The sequence below is a fragment of the Natator depressus genome, chromosome 27, assembly GCF_965152275.1.
Source record: "Natator depressus isolate rNatDep1 chromosome 27, rNatDep2.hap1, whole genome shotgun sequence".
NCBI classification, from domain to species: Eukaryota; Metazoa; Chordata; order Testudines; family Cheloniidae; genus Natator; species Natator depressus.
This window is the reverse complement of record NC_134260.1, coordinates 3,569,751-3,592,613: the sequence shown is the minus strand read 5'-3', so window position 1 is coordinate 3,592,613 and position 22,863 is coordinate 3,569,751. Positions and strand designations below refer to the sequence as shown.

General features: G+C 49.1%; 1 protein-coding gene across 3 annotated transcripts; it reads right to left on the bottom strand.

Annotated features, from left to right (window-relative positions):
- Nucleotides 1-314: 314 nt before the first annotated feature.
- Nucleotides 315-16,236, bottom strand: LOC141978688 (uncharacterized). 3 transcript variants are annotated; one of them, XM_074941005.1, is made up of 8 exons: nt 16,150-16,236; nt 15,119-15,187; nt 13,660-13,872; nt 13,017-13,039; nt 11,371-11,486; nt 11,048-11,080; nt 6,581-6,694; nt 315-6,193 (listed from the first exon to the last, which is right to left on the bottom strand). In XM_074941005.1, exons 1-8 carry the CDS (start codon nt 16,210-16,212, stop codon nt 5,271-5,273), a joined length of 1,554 nt encoding a protein of 517 aa, XP_074797106.1. In that variant the 5' UTR covers nt 16,213-16,236; the 3' UTR covers nt 315-5,270. The 3 variants fall into 3 exon arrangements, with proteins under 3 accessions (XP_074797106.1, XP_074797108.1, XP_074797107.1); XM_074941007.1 differs by having other exon boundaries at nt 315-6,190; XM_074941006.1 differs by having other exon boundaries at nt 11,371-11,483.
- Nucleotides 16,237-22,863: the final 6,627 nt, after the last annotated feature.

Below are 22,863 nucleotides of genomic sequence, written 5' to 3'. Positions count from 1 at the left end.
ACTCTGGCTTTTACCAGCCTTGGTTATACCGCAGGGAGACCCCCAACACACTAACAGTCCAGGATTTCCCCCCATGAAATGTAGTCTTGTGCTGCCCAGCCCTCTCCTGGACAGTCCAAATATATTAAGTCTGTTAGTCCTTTAAGGGAATAAATACACAAGAGTTTATTACCTTAAATAGTTACCCACACACTTTTTAAAAATACACTGGATTAGATAAAACAAGTTTATTAACTACAAACAGATTAAATGAATACAAGTAATGAGGCATAAAATACATAAGTAGTTACAAGAAAAATAAAGATAAAATGTTTTCTTGTGCCTAGCTTACCTGTATATTAGATTCAAGCAAAGTTTCTTACCACATTTCTAGCAGCATTACTGACCAAACTCTTCAGGTCAGGACCCCTCCTGTAAAGCCCAATGGCGGTTTCCTTTGTCTTCTAAGGTGCAGAGAATGAGGTGGGCAAGGAGAGAGAGCAGAGTGTCTTGGGGGTGTCGTCCTCTCTTTTTTATAGTTTTTTTAGTCTCTTTTTGTAAAGCATTTCCATCTGAGAACAAGGAGACAGGCAGTCTGCTGGAGAAAGGAGACTCTAGGCTGTTTCTTTGCTAATATGCGGACTTCTTTGTTCCTGCCAAAGATTGGTCACTTGGTAGGTGATTGTCCGTCAGCTTTGTTGACGCCTCGCTTGCCCTTTGTCTTTGAGAAACTGATTTAACCACTCCCCAGACTCACCTGGGAAATGCACGTCAGTCACGATTTTTATGTTCATAACTTTACATATAATGGTACTATATGCACTCTACGATGATATTACTAGGCAGCAAGTTATGAATGTTCACCTTGTACAAAGATTATTACAATAGCGTGCAGGGGTATATTCCACCACAGTGGGTAATGCTAAAAGGTTTCTTTAGTTAGAAACTTATTTTAGTCAAGGATTTTAGCTTGTTAAGTTTTAGTCACTTAGAAGCATGTTATGCTTGTTTGATTTGTAATCATTTCTGTCTCTATTGTTCTTAATATCCCTTAAATTTCTGTCCTTGGTTAATAATCTTATTTTTGTATCATAAGCATGACAGTGCTATTATAGGATGATCCGAGGAATGGAAAATCTGTCTTATGAAAGGAGACTCAAGGAGGTTGGCTTGTTTAGCCTAACCAAAAGAAGGTTGGGGGGAGATATGATTGCTCTCTATAAATATATCAGAGGGATAAATACCAGAGAGGGAGAGGAATTATTTAAGCTCAGTACCAATGTGGACACAAGAACAAATGGATATAAAACTGGTCATCGGGAAGTTTAGACCTGAAATTAGATGAAGGTTTCTAACCATCAGAGGAGTGAAGTTTTGGAATAGCCTTCCAAGGGAAACAGTGGGGGCAAAAGACATATCTGGCTTTAAGATTAAACTCGTAAGTTTATGGAAGAGATGGTATGATGGGATAATATGATTTTGGCAATTAATTGATCTTTAAATATTCATGGTAAATAGGCTCAATGGCCTGTGATGGGATGTTAGATGGAGTGGGATCGGAGTTACTATAGAGAATTCTTTCCTGGGTATCTGGCTGGTGAATCTTGCCCATATGCTCAGGGTTCAGCTGATGCCATATTTGGGATCGGGAAGGAATTTTCCTCCAGGGCAGATTGGAAGAGGCCCTGGAGGTTTTTCGCCTTCCTCTGTAGCATGGGGCACGGGTCACTTGCTGGAGGATTCTCTGCTCCTTGAAGTCTTTAAACCATGATTTGAGGACTTCAATAGCTCAGACATAGGTGAGAGGTTTATCGCAGGAGTGGGTGGGTGAGATTCTGTGGCCTGCAGGAGGTCAGACTAGAAGATCATAATGGTCCCTTCTGACCTTAATATCTATGAATCTATGAATTCCTGGTTAAATAACGCAAAATAGTGGTACATCTCTCTAGAGACAGCGAACTTGGTAATTGTGACAGTGACCAGGGTTAGAGGCTACAGGGAGATGCTTCTGGAGAGTTTGGCGACTGAAGTACAATAAGGGTTAACAGGCAAAATTAGGACTGGTGGCATCCTGTGGAATCTATGGGGCTTGCTAACAAACTGGAGTGGCAAGGAGTTGTCACTTTGGTTAGCACCAGGAGATGCAGAGGGGTGACTTACAGTTCTGGACACCCTGAGAAAGCATCACATCTCATGACAGATGTCATGCCTTTGCTTTGCGAACAAGAGAAGTGGGGAACTCAGTGACCCCTACAGACTAGCTGGGTAAAAGATTACACTCCTTGTCTCCTTAAGCAATTTTCCACTTAACAGAAAATTTGCTTTAGAGCATCGACATAAATTCCATTTGAAGTAAAACACTGGGTCAGTACTCTCATACACACTATTTCTCTCTCGTATTCCCCCACTCCAACCTTTGAAGTGAGGTTTTTCTTCAAAACTCATTAGTCCAAAGGATGTATCTTACATCAAATATACTTTAAAAGATTAGTCACCCTTTCCTATACTAAAAGAGAACTAATGTAAAATTGCAGTGTTCCAGTATAATTTGGGTTATCACAAAATAAGTGTCTTACTCTTTAACCAATAATTAACTTCATGTTTAATTTCATTTTCATTGGTAACAATAACATATTCAAAGATTACAAAATCTTATATGTGTTAGTTTTCTCTTAATTTCCAGTTCTACCAAGTGAATCCCAGGTAAAATTGCATTCTGTGTCAACATAGGTGTCTTCCACTTCTTTGAATTCATTTATCTCTTGGTCTTCTGCTATCAGTGTTGGTAAAAGGGATCTCACACTATGTGGGAAGGTCTGCATCATGAGAACAAGCACCTCTACTCTATTTTCACACTTTCTAATCTTTCAAATTAGCAGGACGTGAAGGAGAAGTGATGCACAAAACACACGTGCAAAACTAAGAGACAAAAGCAGAGAATCAACATTTATGTATCTGGCTGTCTGCACTTGGGAATCTGACACATCTATTCCCTCATTGGTTATCATCACTTACACAGCATGAAAGTCCTTGTTGTCCACCAAGGGAGCCAGACTGGGATCCATGAGGAAGGAATGTCCTTTGAAGGCTTCTTTCTTTGCCTCTTGAAACTTTGGCTCCAAATGGTAACGGACAATTGTTCCCAGTTTAACTATGGCATCCTCAGGGACCTTACTCAATGCCATTAACCTAGGGAAAGGTGTTCTAAACATAGTTTTACCTGGGCTATAGACCACCATAGAGTCCTTCCCTGGGATGAAAACCAACCAGTGGTACCTGCTATTACTGAGTGCTTGCCAAATCCTTGGCCTTGATCAGGGTAAATTTACATTTCTCTGGAGTAGAATCCTTTACCAAACCACCCAAAATCTCAGTAGTGTTACTGAGGAAAGACTTCTCCAAACATGTCCAATTTGTTTCTTTAATCTGATGGCACAGGTCTAAATTATGGACTGCATCAGAATCCCTGCAAGCCACCAGAAGTGGGGTATCTGTTCAAAAATCACTATTCCGCAACTACCTCACATTCAACACTGAGTTCATTTTATACACATTTGCAACCTGTACTAAGGGTAAGTTCAGCAAAAATGCCACTTCCATTTTCTCCACATCCACACAGATGGGACAGTGCTTCCCAAAACATAGGCAACATGCACCTGATTAGGAAGGAAACATCTTCAAAAGTAATGTGAAGGGCCTGGGCCACAACGACTTTGGGAACCACATATACGGTTATTTTCCCTAGTTCCAAGTCACTTATTCTGCAATTCTCTTCCCAGACCATTGGAAACGATACCGCCTTAACCAGCTGAACATGGGTGCGATTGTAGTCAGTTACTTCAGTTAGCTGCACAGATTGGGGTGTGCTGTTATTTACCATCTCAGAGTGGAGATTTTAAAACACTACTGTTTCCATGGTAGCATGACCAATAGGTTGAAGCGTGACCTCTCCTGATGACTGAACTGCATGTGAACATCCCCCATGGGCCACATCATCACGGAAGGGCAAGGAAAAAACAAAAAGAAAGAAATGACTATTTTAGCCAATGGTCAGTTGTCTCAAAGTCCCCACTAAATCCGAGCTGTGTTCTGTTTAACAAAACTGCCATCCAGTTATGTGATTAAATGGTCTTCAGGAAAGAGAGAGAAACTGACAATACCAAGGGGTATAAGACACTTTTAGTTTCATATAAACTAAAATTCCAGAGCAGGCTATATCCGATGACTCAAATCAGGACAACAGATTCTCCCATTTTGTTGTCCTCTGATCCACCCAAATGTGCTTCACTCAGCACCATCTCATTATTTTTGAATCATGATATTTTCAGAAGTTTTAGCATCATTGTAATGGAGAAAAATAGCCAAACTTCCCATCAGCAACAATCCCAGTTTAGCAGAAAAAAGCACAGAAGCAGCTTTGCCAGTTGAGGGAAACACAGATTAAAGCACAGAACAATTACTTGGTGTTTGGGATTCATTCAAATTCCTGCTTCAGGTCTGCGAGGAGCGGCAGAATGCAGGCAGGATAAACTCTATGGATATGTCTACACTGCTAAAAAAAGAAAGTGGCAGCGAATCTCAGATCCTGGGTCTCTCGACTCCGGTTCATGCTACAGTGCTAAAAGCCCCGTCCCCAGGCTTCAGAGCCCAAGATCCAGCCTCAGCTGTTTCCTTGGCTATTTTTAGATCTGTAGCTTACGCCCACGCATGTAGACCCAGGCAGGCTCTAAGACTTGCTACTGCAGGAGTTTCTGGAGTGTAGACATATCCAATCTGTCTCCAAGGGGGAACTCAATGCCTCTGACAATCACTCTGCTGACCGTGGGGGACCGTGATGCCCGGGGTTTGTCTAGGCTAGGAAAAGTGATGGAGGTTAAGTCAGATCAAGGAGGAACATGCTAGATAATGCTTGTCACTGTGGGCTATGGCTGCACTGCAAGAATAGTTATGTTTTACATCAGGATAGTTAACCTGAGCTAATTATCTCCATGGAAAATCCTAGTGGAGACACGGCCTAGGTAGATTATATCTCAGTGTAGCTAGTCGAGGTCACCCCTATCTCCCCACCCGGGGCTGATGGACATTCCTGGCAGGTGAGGCATACCATTCCCTCCACTACCAGGACAAAAGAGCTGATAGAAGGGGCCCTGCGATTCACCCCAAAGGGTGAGCTGCAAAAGGCAAAAGTGGGGCAGCTGAGAGACTGCGGTAACACAACTGGTGCAAACAGCCTTAAAGGTCTCTATGTGGGAATTAGCAAGAGTATCTTTGGCCAGCCCTAGTCAGTGGGTCTACTGTCCTTTGTGGATCCTCTGATGTCTAATAAGGTTTGAGCGGTCATTGAAGCTTTTCCCACACTTGGAGCATTTAAAGGGTCTGTCTCCCGTGTGGATTGTCTCATGTCTAATAAGGTCTGAGCTCCGAGTAAAGCTTTTCCCGCACTCACAGCATTCATAGGGTCGCTCTCCTGTATGGATTCTCCAATGTGTAATAAGGCTGGAACTCACACTGAAGCTTTTCCCGCACTCTGAGCACCTATAAGGTCTCTCCCCCATGTGGGTTCTCTGATGCGTAATAAGGTTTGAGCGGTCGTTGAAACTTTTCCCGCACTTGGAGCATTTAAAGGGTCTGTCTCCCGTGTGGATTGTCTCGTGTCTAATAAGGTCTGAGCTCCGAGTGAAGCTTTTCCCGCACTCCGAGCATCTGTAGGGTCTCTCCCCCATGTGGGTTCTCTGATGCTGAGTAAGGTTTGAGCTGTCAGTGAAGCTTTTCCCACAGTCATGGCATTTAAAGGGTCTATTTCCCGTGTGGATTCTCCAATGTTTAATAAGGTTTGAACGCTGATTGAAGCTTTTCCCACACTCTGAGCATTTATATGGTCTGTTCCCGGTGTGGATTCTCCAGTGTGTAATAAGGTTTGAGCGACTACTGAAGGTTTTCCCACACTCAGTGCAGGTGTTTTTTCTCTCTCCTGTGGGGATTCTCTGCTGGGCTGCGGTTTCCTGGAGGTCCTTGCCACTTCCCCGACAATCCCCCGGCTGTTTTCCCGGCTGCCTCTCTGGCCAGTGCTGACTCTCATGACCTTTTCTCCGCTCACAACTCCAGTGAACATTCCCTTCAAATCTTTCTGAAAATATCCCGGGTGGTTCCTCTTGCTCGTGATCTTTCTGCTGAGGATTCTCCTGCTTGTTCTTACTTACTGTCCCTTCACCTGCTGGGATAGAGAGAGAGAACCCAGGCATGAGTTATTCCAGGTGCTAGGCAGAAAGGAAACCTCAGATAGGGGATGGGAAAAGGGGGAAACAAACTACAGTAATTGCTGGAGAGATGGAAATAAACAACCCAGGAGCTGAACCCCTCCCATCTTTCCCCAGAGAAGAGAGAGGAGACCCATCCCATGCAAACACTCAGGGGGAAGGGAGACTCAGGAGGGAGCTACTGCCCTGTGTCAGTGAGGATGGGTGGGAAGCTGTGACCTCCTTCATGAGGATGCATCACATGCTGCAGACAACCCTGATTAGAGTTCACAAGGGCTTTGTAGGGAATCCCACTCTTTTCTTCAGACACCAAGAAGTTTTGAGTTAGTTTAACTGATTCCTACCCCTGCAGGCACCTCCCTCGATCTCTCTTTCCTCTGAGTCCTGGAGACCCCGGACCCATGGCTCTTCCCCTTGTTCCAGCTGGAAGACATCATCAGGTTTGGAAACTGGAAACCCTGCTCAGGGGAAAAGAAAACAAGGGAGAGCAGGTGAATTTGTGGGACATTTGTCACAAACAATGTGTTGTGCGTTTAATCCGAGCTCATTTTAAAGCAGTGAAATCCAGGTGCCCCAAGCTGCAGGACACTGCTAATGGGGGAATTTAACCACCTGCATCTCTGCTGGGAACACACCCAGCCAGACACTTGTCATCAAGGGGATCCTAAAACACAGAGAAGGCAACTGTATGTCGCAGAAAGAGAAGACTGCAGACAGACGAGTGGCCCTGGCTGCACTTCGCACCAACAGAGGTGTCCAGTGACAACGAGAGGCCTCAGGAGATGGGGACCATTGGGCTGGCTGGGTCCGCATGCGTGAGGAATGTCGTCAACATCAAATGCAGCAGCTCAGGGTTATTAAACTTCAAGAAATTGAATGTTGGGGAATTACGGACTCTACTGAGTTACGTGTAATGGGAGAGAGTATGAAAATCCCCCAGGGTGGGGAGAGGGCTGGGGAATTAGACACTAATTTGGGAGAAACAAACTGTAATTCTTCCGGAAAAGGAGGATGCGAGAAATAAAACTCAGGCCACATGACCTGAGGAGAGACCAGCTCAAAGATCCAAGGAGCCTGCAGGGAAGAGAGATTGTGGCTGCTGCAGATGGGAAGCGGGAAGCGAGATCCTCTGAGTCCCCAGAAGTCTCGCTACCATCCTGTGACATCACCAAGAAAGTGTCCCTTTATGCCGGAGAAGGGGTTGTCCCATGGCAGGGAGGAAATGCAGGAACGGCGTCCAGGGTTTCAGTGGGTAGGGACGAGGGGTGCAGGGGGAGGACAAGAGTTATGACAATATAAAAAATACGTAAAAGAAAGTGAAAGTGGACTAAAGAAAATGGAGGGTAGGCTCCAAACCAACAGGGATTGGGCAGGGATTCTGTGTTCATGGGTTGGGACTCCCCCAGCCCCAGCTCCCCCCAACCTGCCCTCCCTCCCTCCCTGGTGGCCATTAGTCTTATTCCTCCACACTCCCCGCCCCGCCCCCAGCCCTCCTCACATCCTGGGACCACAGCACCTGCTCCTTGTGTTCTCCTCCCCTGGCCCCAACCCCCTTCGCTTCCAGGGCCTCCACCGCTTTCCACCCCACCCTCCCACTATTCCAAGGCTTCCCCACTCCCACTTCCCAGGAGCTCATGCCCCACAAAAATTCCCTTCCCTCCCACCAGCACCACCACCGCCTGCAGTACATGCCCTCCCTTTGCTCACAGCACCACCAGCCTGCCAGCTCCTCGAGCTCCTGTCCTGAATGCCTCCCCTTGTCCAGCCCTCCTCGGCACCTCCAGAGCACCTGCTCTACGGCAAGCCCCTCCCCACAGTCCTCCCAGGAGCTCTTCGCCCCAAACCTTGCCCTCCCCAGCCTACCAGTGCCCGGCCCCTTCCAGAACATCGAGTTCAGCCAAGTCCAACTCACGAAAACCAGCAAATAGAGTTATGGTACCTGCCCACACAGCCGAACTCTGCGCTCGTTGAGTGACGGCCCCATGCACCCATCACGCATTCTGCTTTGGCCCTGTATGGACCAGGAGCTCCCTACACTTAGCCTGCCCCACAGGAGAGCACCACACCTACTCAGTGATACAACTCCTTCAGCCCCTTTAGAGCCCTGGTGTGCACAATACCATTTACTTCCCCTTCATTAGACGCACACCACACACATCTCCCCCCTAACTGCTGACACACCCCATGGCAAGATGGCCCCTGTGCCCTGCTAGTGACAATGCAGTGCTAAAATCAGGCATGCTGGATCTCTCAAGGTCCACACAGACCTCTTTCCTCATATCCCAAAGGTTAGCGAGAGGGGCTCACCCCCCCTCCCCCAGAGAGCCACAGCTCCCCTGATCACCTCATAACACAATGACTGTGCTGCCGAGCTCCTCCAACACACACCTCCACCACTCAGTACTGCCACACTGGATGGAACTGTGAGACACTTGATACTATTATTACCAACATTTTAAAGTTGCAATGAATCGTGCCAGATATGCTGTGTAAGGTGTCAGTGATTTGCAAAGTACAATAATCTTGTTTATATGTCTGTATCACCTTTGTATTGTGTTCTAGATCTGTATGGTACATCTGTATTTCAAAATTTGTGTTGTGTTTCTGGGTGACACCCCCAGACAGAATGGCATCAGAACTAAGCCTGCTTGATGGGCTATCAAGGGACATCAGCTGTACAATGAACCCATTAAAAAGGCCAGGGACTACACCTTATGAGTCAGCAAGACATGTAGGGGCAGGCCTATGGCCAGAGAACTGTAAGGCTTTTCCATGCCATATGTTGTGAAGTCTGTGTTTGGGACAAAGGAAGTACCAGCCACATGGCAAAAGGAATATAAAGGGTGGCTACATCTTCTCCATTTTGTCTTCATTCCTGCTTCTTACCTCTGGAGTAATTATTCGACAAATGAAGCTCTGAACAAAGGACTGAATGACCCATCCAAGCTGAGGATCTGTTCCAGAGGGACTTTCAAGCCGGAAAACTTACCAATACTGCTCAGAACCTGATATATGGACTTTGAAGTCTCGTATGTATCTGACTGCTTTATCATTTAACAGCTCTCTTCTTGTTTTACAATAAACCTTTAGTTTTAGACACTAAAGGATTGGCTGGCAGCATGGTATTTTGGGTAAGATCCAAACTAATATTGACATGGCAATGTGGCTGGCCCTTTGGGGGTCAGAAGAACATTTTGCATAGTGAGCGGAGCCAGAGGACTGGAATGCAGTAAAGGGGGCTGAGTGATTTCTTTTTTAGCTTCTTGATAACCAGCGTGGGGAATCAGGAGCAGTTTGCGACTGGTTGGTGAGTCCAACTTCAGTGAGAACCACCCGTCTTGGGGGAATCTGCTCTTCTTTTTGCAGCCTGCCCTGACTTTGACATTTTCAGTGAGGGCTGCCCCAGGCGCAGCGGGTCACAAGAACAGCTACTCCTAATGCAATGAATGCAGCTGGCGTACAGGCCAACAATAACAGAGGACCTGCCAGCTCCAGGGGGGAAGAGATGGGTTGTGTGGACATTCACCTTAACTCTCCATTTCCTGGGCTGCAGAGCTTTTCAGTTTTGCTGAACTCAGCATTCTGGAAGGGCAGGTGCTGTCACCAGGCCTCTGCATTAATGACGGTTTTTTCCATTTAGTTTCTCCTTCAGCATCTCTCTCCTGTCACCCTTTCCATCTCCTTCGCCCTCTCCCCTCCCTCTGGCTGGGCGACTGGGCCACCCTCTATTCCTGGGTTCCTTCCCTCGCCTGCAAATGCTAACAGCAGCGAATGCCATTTTGGCTCCAAACTTTCTGCCTCGTCCCCATCTCTCCTGACCATTGTGCTGGTTTCAGGATCTCTGGCTGCGATAGGGACACAGCAGTGAAAGGGTTACTGTGCACAGCTGCAACTGGCCTGCATTCAGTCGGGTTTCAGAAGAAAGGAAAAGATTATGGACAGCGGGTTTGACTGGAATCAGTCGTTCCCAGGGTCAGTCCACATGTGCTATAGTAGCTAGCTGCTCACCCAGACTTGGTCCGTACACAATGTCATGCGCTCTTCCTATTCATAGCCAATAGGGATACAAAACCTGGTCCAGTGATTCTCAGCTGATGGGGCATGGCCCCCAGGTGGCTCACGAAAGACAGTCATGAGGGCCAGGAAATAAAGAAAATCTCATTGCCCCAGGCCCTGTGCACTCTTATCCCTCAAGGTCAGGGAGTCTCTGTCAGCCTCTTGAAACACACACCGTGAAGGCTGAACACCCTTCCATAGGTCTGTTCTTACTCTTAGAGTAAATGCAAGAAAGTTGCAAAAATTCCTTACCTTGGATAAAGAATCGCCAATGTGAAGTGTGAGAAACACTGATCTCCACTAGCGAAGCCCCCTCCTCTTTCAGGATGAGCCCCTATACAACTCAGTGCTCTCTTCCCTTCCACAGCCAGTCTGTACACAGTATAGCAGCCCCATGTCTCATCCAGGATCAGTCTAGACAAGGGATAGTTTGGTTCCACTCCCTCACTCCTGAGACTCTGCGGCCGCCCTGTGGCCTTTTCCAGTCGCTCATTAAAGCTGCAGACTGCCCCGCGTATGGATGTTTCAGCCTCGTCTCCCCATTTCACACCACTCAGGTTCTTGTTCCTTTCCTCGAAGGGAACTGCACCTGTCAGCTCAGGATTCACTCTGACCCCCACCAGACATCACCGCAGGAGTGATCTGGGCAGTCACTGTTCCACCGCTTTCAGGTTTATCTCGGGCTGGAGGCAGCAATCCCCTGCCGCTAACACGGTTCTTGGTCTGAAACCTCCCCATGAGAGACAGAAACGTACCTGTGTTGTTCTCCAGCTCCAGTCGCAGAGTCTCTGGGGAAGGAGAGGATGGGAGAGGTGAGAATCCAGGCCCTCGCGTTCATGGGCATATTCCTATTGGTTACTAACGTGCCTGCTTTTCATTATGAGATGGTGACCCAGAGCGAGGCTGATAACTCAGGCAGAGCCAGCCCCACAGGGCTACTCGCATGGGGAAGGGCAACTCCCTGAGCTGGGGCTGAGAGACGGAGCCCAGGGTCAGCGACATCACTATAGCCCTGACTCCTCCCTAGGGCAAGGATCCCTCTAACTAGAAGGGACGCTGCTGCCAAACTCCAATTCACCTTTGAATCCCAGCAGCACCTCCTGCAGGATGGCACTTTTCAGAGAGAAATTGCTGAGTCTCTTCTCCAGCTCCGCAAACCCCGGCTCTGGCTTCTGAAACGGCCCATCCTCCCTGCTGAGGAAAGCAGGAAGGGTCAGACATGGGTCCGATCTCCAATCCCAGAAGCCCCCAAACTCCAGGAAACCTACATCTGAGCTTTATCATCAGTGATATCACCTGCCCACAGCTCTGTGCTCTCCATGGCCCCAGAGAGATGGGATGTGGGGAGCCACTGAGGCACGGAATGGAGACAGGTTCTGGTGCCCTCTCTGGGACACGCTGGGGTGCTGAGCCACCTCCACCCTGGGTTATTCCAGTAACAAGGGGCACCAGCATTGGGATATGTGGAAAGGGAGGAGAGGAGAGACGAAAGAGTGGGCATGTCCCATGTGCTCACAACGGCCACAGAGCCCAGGTCTTCCCCAGGGATTTAACTTGGACTATTTAATGCCAAAAGCCCTGAGAACTTCAGCCAAAGCAGTGACCCCAGGGGTGTCAGCCCCATTGCTGGAGAGCACTGTATCCCACTTTTTATCATTGTCCTTCAGCTAGGACATAAACTGGGGACACCCAGGTACAAGGATCAAGGGGGGAATCTGCCCCTTATGTAGAAAGCTTTTAATTACTGTTCTTTATAAAGTACTTCATTGTCACAACTTTTTTCACTCAATGGGAAAACCGCCACTTCTGCTATTGCTACCCTTTGTTTCCCTGCCTTCCCAATCCTTCTCCCTCTCTCATCCTTGTCTGTGTGTCTCTCCTCTGTTCTTTCCTCCTTAGAGAAACTCCCTATTCCTACCTCTCAAGGGCTTCACTCCCGTGCCCTCCCCATCCCACCTGCGAAAGAGATCAGCAGTGGAATGTTTAATATTGACCTTCAAGTGACATCATTACAGCTGACACACCAATGAGATTCACATGGGCCAGGGGAGTTCACACATCTCTGAGCCAGGGTTTCAGGCTGTTTCACAGACTCAGGCCTGGTCTGCACTCGAATATTAGGTGATCTTAACTACATTGCTCAGAGGTGTGGATTTTTCGCACCTCTGAGCAGTGCAGATAAGCCCACTTGAGTGCCCCGGTAGACAATGCTAAGTCTAACGAGGAAGTCTTCCACCAACCTAGCTACTGCCTGTCGGGGGGGTGGATTATCTACGCCAATGGGACAACCCCTCCCGTCGCCATAGGGAGCGTCTACACTGAAACCCTGCAGCAGCGCAGCTCCACCGCTTCAAGTGTAGACAAGCCCTCAGGAAGGCGGCATCGCCTCCCTTTGCATTTCGGAAGGTTTCTTTGCAACCGTGAAGGCTAGAATCCGATTTTAAAAAGACAAAAGCTGAGATTCTGCACATTGTGAACACGTGACGTGGCCACATAAATACACCAGCCAGACTGGGTCTGGCCCACAGGCCCTATGTTTGCCAGCCCTCATTAGCAGTCAGATAGTAAGAGGCTCTTCTCTGTCCTGAGGCAGCCACTAAGGAAAGACGTGATCTCAGGCATTCAGCCAGTGTGTCACAGCGGGGGAAGCGCCGTCGGCAGTGGAATTCCAATTCTAAACCATCGCTTTCCAATCGAACGCGGGAAATGGAGCCCAGGACGTACCTGCTCTCAGTGCATCCCGCACCCTGCAGAGGGGGAGAAAGAAGAGGCTGTCAGTGGGCCTGTCCCAGACTGGGGTGGCCTCCTGCTCTGCAGGGGAGTCACCACTGGAGCCCTGGGTATTTGGGGAATTTCAGACACTTGGGTTCACGTTCAGAGAACAGCTGACATCTCCCTCCCCTACAGCTGGGACATCTGCCCCCAGCAACCCCAGGAGTCCCTGCTAGGAGGTCACCATTGGGGAAAGTCTCTCCCCAGGCACTTTACAGGAAGAGAATATTCCCCCTAGTGCTGAGAGCTCCCCCAAGTCCCCTCACACCACTGAGCCCACTAACCTGGGACAACATGGGACCTTGGGCCTGGCGGGGGGAGGGTGGGCTGGGAAGTTCACCCTCAAAGTACAAATGCAGACAGACATTTACAGGGCAGGAGAGACGGTCTTGGGGTTACAGCACCCAGGACTCCCAGGTCCCATCCCTGGCTCTGACACAGACTCACTGTGTGACTGTGGGCAGGACTGTGCGCTGTCCTGTGCCTCACTTTCCCCTTTGTACAATAGGGATAATGTCCCTGACCCCACCTTGTGAGGTGCATTGGGGTCTAGGGCTAAGAAGCAGCATATTACCACTGCCATAAGCAGTCTGACCTGTGGGGATTGGCTCCTCGGCTGCCGCTGCCCCTTCCCTGCGAGCAGGGAAATCTCCCCAGACAGTCTGGGGACACCTGCATCCCTTCTCTTGACAATGGCTCTGGCTAGCTCTTCCAGCTGGGACAGCAGGAGCTGCTCCTGCTCCTCCAGAAACCCTCGCAGCTCCTTCCACTCCGCAACGATCTTCTGCCGCTCGGCTTCAGTCTGTTTCTGCAACCCAGGGAGAGGGCAGCTCGGTAAGAGGGGAGAATCAGAACTGTGCCTCCTAGCAGATGGGGGAGTTATTTACCAGAACACACGGTTGATGTGGCGGGTGACGGGAGTTCAGTTAGGGGCTTTTCTTCCAAAACCTCATCAAATTGCACTCAACCAAACTCTTCTTCATCTGCCCACCCACATTTCCCCTCCCCCATGTCCCCTAGGCTCTAGAAAGGAACCCTGGTCACTATAATATCTTAGCAGCCCTTGGGCAGGGTCTCTCCAGGCCACAGACTGACACTCTTCTGCACAGCAGCCTCTTGGACCCTAAACACATCATGTTGCTCCCACATCTGACCCTGCCCTCTCCCTGGGATCCAGTGGGGATGTTCTCCTGCCTGAGGCTGGCTGGATGGGCCCTGTGTTTGCTGTGTCATAGAATCATAGAAGATTAGGGTTGGAATAGACCTCACAACGTCATCTAGTCAAACCCCCTGCTCAAAGCAGGACCATTCCCAACTAAATCATTCCAGCCAGGGCTCTGTCAAGCCGGGCCTTAAAAACCTCTAAGGATGGAGATTCCACCACCTCCCTAGGTAACATATTCCAGTGTTTCATCACCCTCTAGTGAAATAGTTTTTCCTAATATCCAATCTAGCCCTCTCCCACTGCAACTTGAGACCATTCTGTCATCTGCCACCACTGAGAACAGACGAGCTCCATCCTCTTTGGAACCCTCCTTCAGGGAGCTGAAGGCTGCTATCAAATCCCCCCTCACTCTTCTCTTCTGCAGACTAAATAACCCCAGTTCCCTCAGCCTCTCCTTAAAAGTCATGTGTCCCAACCCCCTAATAATTTCCATTGCCCTCCGCTGGACTCTCTCCAATTTGTCCACAACCCTTTGGTATTGGGGGGCCCAAATCTGAACACAATACTCCAGATGTGGCCTCGCTGAATAGAGGGGAATAATCACTTCCCTCCATCTACTGGCAGTGCTCCTACTAATGCAGCCCAATGTGCTGTTGGCCGTCTTGGCAACAAGGGCACACTGCTGACTCATAGCCAGCTTCTCGTCCACTGTTATCCCCAGGTCCTTTTCTGCCACTTAGCCAGTCAGTCCCCAGCCTGTAGCGGTGCATGGGATTCTTCCATCCTAAGTGCAGGCCTCTGCACTTGTCCTTGTTGAACCTCATCAGCTGTCACTCAGGGCACTCTGGTCCCAGGCAAACCTGAGGGGAAAGGGGCTCTGGGCACCTACCAGCAGCTCCGCACTTTGCCGCTCCTCCTCGGCTTTTTGTAGACAGGACAGATGCTCTCCCAGTGCCTCCTGCAAGAAGTGGGGAGGGGGTGTTACAAACTGCTCCAAAGGGCCTCACAGCTCCCAGATTTCAGGGCCCAAACCTGCCCTGTACATGCCTGGGACTCCGATTTTCTTGCCAGATACAGTTCAGCCTCAGCGAGGAAGATCTCCCGGGGGCAGAGAGAGCAGGACCAGGTTTTCCAAGGAAGACACAAGACACCCTGGTGAAGTGCCAGGTGCAGCCCAAACCTCAGCCCCAAACATTCCCCAGCTCCACCCACATCCCAAACAACTAACTTCAGACCCTCCCCCAACTTCCCCAGCTCCATCCCAAACATACCCAAAGTGCCGGATCTGAACATGGACCCCCTCAAACCAAATATCCCCCCAAACCACACACACCCCAACACCCCAGCTCTGACCCCGGCACACACACTGGCACACCCCCAGGCCCAGCTTTAAACCTGCCCCCCGTCTACAGCCCCCTCACACCAACACACCCCAAAGTCTGGCTCTGACTCCCCCACGGGCACACCCCAGAGCCCAGCTCCAAGCAGCCCCCCGATCCCATCAGAAGGGCTCAGACCAGTGGCCCCCCAGCCCGGTCTCGTGTCTCGGACAGCGGCAGGTGTCAGACGCTTCCAGCCCCGACTGCGGGCAGAGTTTGGGGACACCCGGAGCTGGGGGCGGGAGGGAAGCAGAGGGTGTCCCGGGCTATCCTGGCTAAGAGCCATTCACCAGCCGGGTCCGCGCCCCCTGCCCCCGGTGTGGACGCTCCCTGGTCTCTGTCCCGGCATCGGGGCTTGTCTGGCTCGTTCCCCGTCCCGTCCCCGGACACCCCGTTACTTCCCCGGCTGCGGGGAGCGCGGGGCAGATCTGCCCCCAGAGCCCCCCGGCGACACCGGATCTGCCCCCAGAGCCCCCCCAAGAGACCCCGGATCTGCCCCCAGGACGCCGGATCTGCCCCCGGCCGCGCGGCCCCGGCCCACCTCGCTGCCCCGCGGCCGGCGGGGCCGGAGCAGGCGCCGCGCTGGGCCCCCGGCCCCGGCCATGGCTCCCCGGCGGAACAAAGGGCTGCGGGGGGGGCGGGAGCGGCGGCTCCGCCCCGGATTGGCCCGGCGGCGGGTGGGGCCCGCGCAGGGGGGTTCGTGACGCTCGGTGACTCCCGCTCCCGAGAGCGGAGCCCGCAGCCCCGCTCGGCGGGGCGGGGGACCTCGGGGGTCTCGCCCCGCAGCGGGGCCGGTTCCAGCGGGGGAAAAGCCCTGCGAGGCAGCCCGGCGGGGGGCGGGGCTGGTGCTGGGAGAACAGAGCGGAGACCGGGCAGCGGTTACAAGCCGAAATTCCCAAAAATAATTCCTAGAGATCTGTTAGAAAAACAGCCAATACTGATTTTAAAATGGCCAGCAAGAGAGAATTCACCACCATCCTTGGTAAATTGTTCCAATGGTTAATCACCCTAATTGTTAGCAATGTGCGCCTTATTCCGGTCTGGATTTGTCTAGCTTCAACTTCCAGCCATTGGATCTCTGCTACATCAAGGAGCCCATCATTCAGTGTTTGTTCCCCATATAGATACTTATAAACTGTGATCAAATCACCCCTTGACCTTACCTTTGTTCACCTGAGTAGATTGAGCTCTCTGTGTCTGTCACTACAAGGCAGGTTTTTTAATCCTTTATTCATTCTCGTGGTTCTTCTCTGAGCCCTCTCCAATTTATCAATATCCTTCTTGAATTGTGGGCACCAGAACTGGACACAGGATTCCAGCAGCGATTGCACCATTGCCAAATACAGAGATTAAATAACCTCTCTGCTCCCACTCAAGATTCCCCTGTTTATGTTGCCCAGGATCACATTAGCTCTTTTGGCCACAGCATCGTGTTGGAAACCCGTGTTCAGCGGATTGTCCACCATGACCCCCAAATCTTTTTCAGAGTCGTTGCTTCCCGGGATAGAATCCCCCATCTACCACTGACTTGTCCTCCTCATTATTTACCACTCCTCCAATTTTTGTGTCATCTGCAAACTTTATCAGTGAAAGTTTTATGTTTTCTTCCAGGTCATTGATAAAATGTTAAATAGCATAGGCCTAAGGCCAAGAACCAATCCCTGCGGGACCCCACAGAAACTGGCCAATGATTCTTTGTTTACAGTTACATTGTGAGACCTCTCAGTCAGCCAATTTTCAATCCATTCAATGTGTGCCTTGTTAATTTTATATTATTCTAGTTTTTTAATGAAAATGTTGAGCGGCACCAAGTCAAACACTTTTCAGAAGTCTAAGTGTATTGCATCAAGGCTATTACTTTTATCAACCAAACTTGTAATCTCATAAAAAAAGATACCAAGTTATTCTGACAGGATCTATTTCCATAAATCCATATTGATTTGCATTAGTTACATTACCCTCCTTTAATTCGTTATTAATTCAGTCCAAGATCAGCCACTCCATTTTCTTGCCCAGGATCGACGTTAAATTGACAAGCCTGTAATTACCTGGGTCGTCTCGTTTATTTTTTAAAAATTGGCACAACGTTAGCTTTCTTCTAGTCTTCCGGGACTTACCCCGTGCTGGAAGACTTATTGAAAATCCATATTAATGGTCCTGTGAGCTCCTTTTAAAACTCTTGGATACAAGTTATCTGGACCTTAGAAAAATAAACCATAAAAATGTCTAACTTCGGTAGTTTCTGTTTAATGTCCTCCAGAGATACTGGTAGAATGGAAAGAGTGTTATTACCATATGATGAGACTATATCTGTTTGTTCCCCAACTACAGAACAGAAATATTTATTGAATAGTTCTGCCATTTCTGCATTGCTCTTCATAATTCTACCATCTCCATCCAGTAATAGACCAATACCATTGTCAGGGGATTCTTCTTCTTCTAATTTTATTTTAAAAATCCTTCTTATTGTGCTCAACTCTGCTGGCCATAAATTTCTCCTTGTGTCTCTTTGTTTCCCTTATCCATTTTATACCTTTCCTAAATTCTGATTTATATTATTTACTGTTAATTTCCCCTTCTTCCATTTGTTATATATATTTTTAAAGTTTTTTAAAGCAGCCTTCACTTTCCCTCTAAACCAGGTCATTTTTTTTTAACCACCACAGCCTTCTTCCTCAATTGTGGGATCGTGGCGTTTGCAGTATCTGAAATGATTCTGTGACACTGTGTGCCTCAAAGTAAGCACCCTGGAACCTGCATATTCACTGCTGTCATATAATTATGATACATTTTGTATAAAGTATACCCTGTAGGGTATCATTTTAAAAGTCTTGATCATAGAAGATTAGGATTGGAAGAGACCTCAGGAGGTCATCTAGTCCAACCCCCTGCTCAAAGCAGGACCAACACCAACTAAATCATACCAGCCAGGGCTTTGTCAAGCCTGAACTTAAAAACCTCTAAGGATGGAGATTCCACCACTTCACTAGGAAACCCATTCCAGTTCTTCACCACCTTCCTAGTGAAATAGTGTTTCCTAATATCCAACTTAGACCTCCCCCACTGCAACTTGAGACCATTGTTCCTTGTTCTGTCATCTGCCACCACTGAGAACAGTCTAGCTCCATCCTCTTTGGAACCCCCCTTCAGGTAGTTGAAGGCTGCTATCAAATCCCCCCTCACTCTTCTCTTCTGCAGACTAAATAAGCCCTGTGCCCTCAGCCTCTCCTCACAAGCCATTGCCCCAGTTCATTTTCATTGCCCTCCGCTTGACTCTCTCCAATTTGTGGGGGGGGACCAAAACTGGATGCAATACTCCAGATGTGGCCTCACCAGTGCTGAATAGAGGGGAATAATCACTTCCCTTGGTCTGCTGGCAATGCTCCTACTAATGCAGCCCAATATGCTGTTAGCATTCTTGGCAACAAGGGCACACTGTTGACTCATATCCAGCTTCTCATCCACTGTAATCCCCAAGTCCTTTTCTGCAGAACTCTTCCTTAGCGAGTCGGTCCCCAGCCTGTAGCGGTGCATGGGATTCTTCCTTCCTAAGTGCAGGACTCTGCACTTAACCTCATCAGATTTCTTTTGGCCCAATCCTCTAATTTGTCTAGGGCCCTCTGTATCCTATCCCTACCCTCCAGCATATCTACGTCTCCTCCCAGTTTAGTGTCATCTGCAAACTTGCTGAGGGTGTAACCCATCCCATCATCCAGATCATTAATAAAGATGATGAACAAAACTGGCCCCAGGACCGACTAGTTGGGCACTCCGCTTGATACCAGCTGCCAACTAGACATGGAGCCGTTGATCACTACCTGTTGAGCCCAACAATCTAGCCAGCTTTCTATCTACCTTATAGTCCATTCATCCAGCCCATACTTCTTTAACTTGCTGGCAAGAATATTGTGGGACACTGTACCAAAAGTTTTGATAAAGTCAAGCAATATCACGTCCACCGCTTTCCCCATATCCAGAGCCAGTTATCTCATCATAGAAGGCAGTCAGGTTGGTCAGGCATGACTTGCCCTAGGTGAATCCATATTGACTGTTCCTGATCACCTTTCTCTCCTCCAAGTGCTTCAAAATGGATTCCTTGAGGACCTGCTCCATGATTTTTCTGGGGATAGAGGTGAGGCTGTAGTTCCCCGGATTCTCCTTCTTCCCTTTTTTAAAGATGGGCACTATATTTGCCTTTTTCCAATCATCGAGGACCTCCTCTGATCACCACGAGTTTTCAAAGATAATGGCCAATGGCTCTGCAATCACATCAGCCCACTCCCTCAGCACCCTCGGATACATTGCATCCGGTCCCATGGACTTGTGTATGTCCAGCTTTTCTAAATAGTCCTTACCTGTTCGTTCACCACTGTGGGCTGCTCACCTCCTCCCCATACTGTTCTATCCAGCGCAGCAGTCTGGGAGCTGACCTTGTCTGTAAAGACCGAGGCAAAAAAAGCATTGAGTACTTCAGCTTTTTCCACATCATCTGTCACTAAGTTGCCTCCAGCATTCAGTAAGGGTCCTACACTTTCCCTGAACTTCTTCTTGTTGCTAACATACCTGTAGAAACCCTTCTTGTTACCCTTCCCATCCCTTGCTAGCTGCAACTCCAATTGTGCTTTGGCCTTCCTGATTACACCCCTGCATGCTCAAGCAATATTTTATACTCCTCCCTTGTCATCTGTCCAAGTTTCCACTTCTTGTAAGCTTCTTTTTTGTGTTTAAGCTCACTGAAGATTTCACTGTTAAGCCAAGCTGGTCACCTGCCATATTTGCTATTCTTTCTGCACATTGGGATGGTTTGTTCCTGTGCTCTCAAAAGCCTTCTTTAAAATACAGCCAGCTCTCCTGGACTCCTTTCCCCCGCATTTTAGCCTCCCAGGGGATCCTCCCCATCTGTTCTCTGAGGGAGTCAAAGTCTGCTTTTCTGACGTCCAGCGTCCGTATTCTGCTGCTCTCCTTTCTTCCTTGTGTCAGGATCCTGAGCATTAATATCCTGTTGGATTGGACGTGCTGTCATTGTATGGGAAGTTGTGAAGTTTTGCCATGTGCATTACTGAAATATGTTGTGAGGTTGGGAGATGGCCACAGCCAACCTTTCAGTTACAACAAAGGACCAGCCAGACACGTGCTGATGGCCCATTAAAGGGAATCCGTTCTCCCACTGGCCATCCCAGAGACTTCTCCGAGAGAGCACATATCACTTCCTGGAAGGGATCTCTCTAGCAAGCTGGAAGAAGGTATAAAAAGAGAGAAAGTGACATCATTACTTGTCCTCTCCCCCATGCCATCTCAACACCAGGAAGAATGTCTGGAAGACAAAGGCTTTGAACTGGGGAAGATGGTTCTAGTCTGTGTATTGAGGAACCATAATCTGCTGGTACCATCTGTCAGGATGAGACATTTTTTCATTCAACTCTTGCTTAGACTAAAAGTTTAGGATTTAGACTGCATAAACATGCATTTTCCATTTTCTTAAGGAAACTACATCTGACGTTTATGCCTACCGTTTATAATCACTTAATCTATCTTTCTGTAGTTAATATATCTGTTTTGTATTTTACCTAAAAATACCCATGACTGAATCTTAATCTTAGTTATGAACTGCCAGGTCTCCTCTCTGACTTCCTCTCTCAGATTCCTTGGAGGCCAGCTCCATCCTTCCTTGAACTTGGGGTCCTGGTGTTTCCCAGCACTGGCTGTCTAGGACCTCCTCAGCTCCTCTGATTAATGGGATGCATTTGCATCCCACTAAGAACCACTTGGTAATTATACAGGGGGGATTGGAAACTTTTTGGTTTGAATGAATCACAGGTTTCTCCATGGGCAGCATGTGAAACCCCCCTTCAGGGAGGCTAGCCCCCTCACCCTGCCCCTCCCCCCCAAGACCCCACCGCTTTCCCCCTCACCCACTGGAGTCCTCCCCACCACTGTGGCCGGAGGAGCCCCAGCTGAACCATCCCAAGCACCGGGCCGCCTGCCCCAGCTACCCTGAGCCCTGGGCCCCTGGTTGGCCTGCCCCAGCCACTCCAGCTGCCCCAAGTCCCAGGCCAGCAGCTGCCCTGAGACCAGGCCGACCCCTGGGCCGCTGGCCATCCTGAGCCATCCCAGGCCACCGGCTGCCCTGGGCCACCAGCTGGCCCTGGCTGCCGGCCAAGCCCCAAGCTCCAGGCCACCAGCCCAAGCTGAGCCCCTGCCAGCTTTGGGAGAGAGGGGGAACGAGGGTGGGGCCTCTGGACAGAGTGTGGGTGGGGCCACAGCCTGGGTTTGGGGAGGCTTAGCCTCCTCTGGCCTGTTATTCCTGCTGTGCATTGGGTTCTTGTCAATTAAAGTGTTTCCATATGCCACCCAATTCAGGCTCTACAAATACAATCTCTTCATAGAACCAGTCAGGCCTGGGCCTTTGACCTAAGGACTGTGAAGAAAATGTTTGAACTTTCTTTGCCCTGCCACTAATTCCAAGGGGGTTACACCGCTCATTTGGAGCTGTGCATAACTGATTCCAATGGTAGGATCCAGCTTCCTCATCTCACAGAAGAATTCACTCTGTAGCTGCAGAAACTGAAACACACAGCAATAGAGATGCCAGCAGAACTGACTGGACCTTCTGTCTGTCATCCACCACCCAGGGTGGGTTTCACACGGCTTCAGTCAATAAGCCAATGAGTTCCTTCTTCCCATGGATGTTTGTAGCACAGGGGATGGGGGGCAGGGTGGAGGTGGAACCTGAAAAGGCTTTCCTGATTCAGAGTTTCCTTTTCAATTTAGTTTTTCAGAAGAGAGAGGATAACTCTCTAAACTCTACAGAATGCCCCATACTGTTGCTCTCCCCACGCTGAGTAGCCAGCAGCTAAATTTCCCCACCAACAACACCAGTGACAGATGAGTTAAGAGTCTTTAACTCCCCCAGTCCAAGCCGTGCAGATCCAGGAACAAGCGCCAGGGGCCAGGGACACTCCTGAGTGACAAATCCTTGCTGCCTTGTGACAATCCCATTCCAATATTTTGAAAAGAGATATTGATACACACAAAGGAAAACAAAAGGGGGGAGGTTCTGTCAGGAATGGAGCTTTAGCTCACTCCTCCCTACTGAGACCAGAAGACCCAAGAAAGAGGAAGCTAGAGGCTTGAGGTTAGTGGCTTAGACCACTATGCCACCTTGCCACTGCTGAAAAGTTGGTTTAGTGAGTATTGAGAGAAGGAATCTGCCTTGGTATTTCTCTTAAGTAAACCATTTCATGGCATGTCTAAG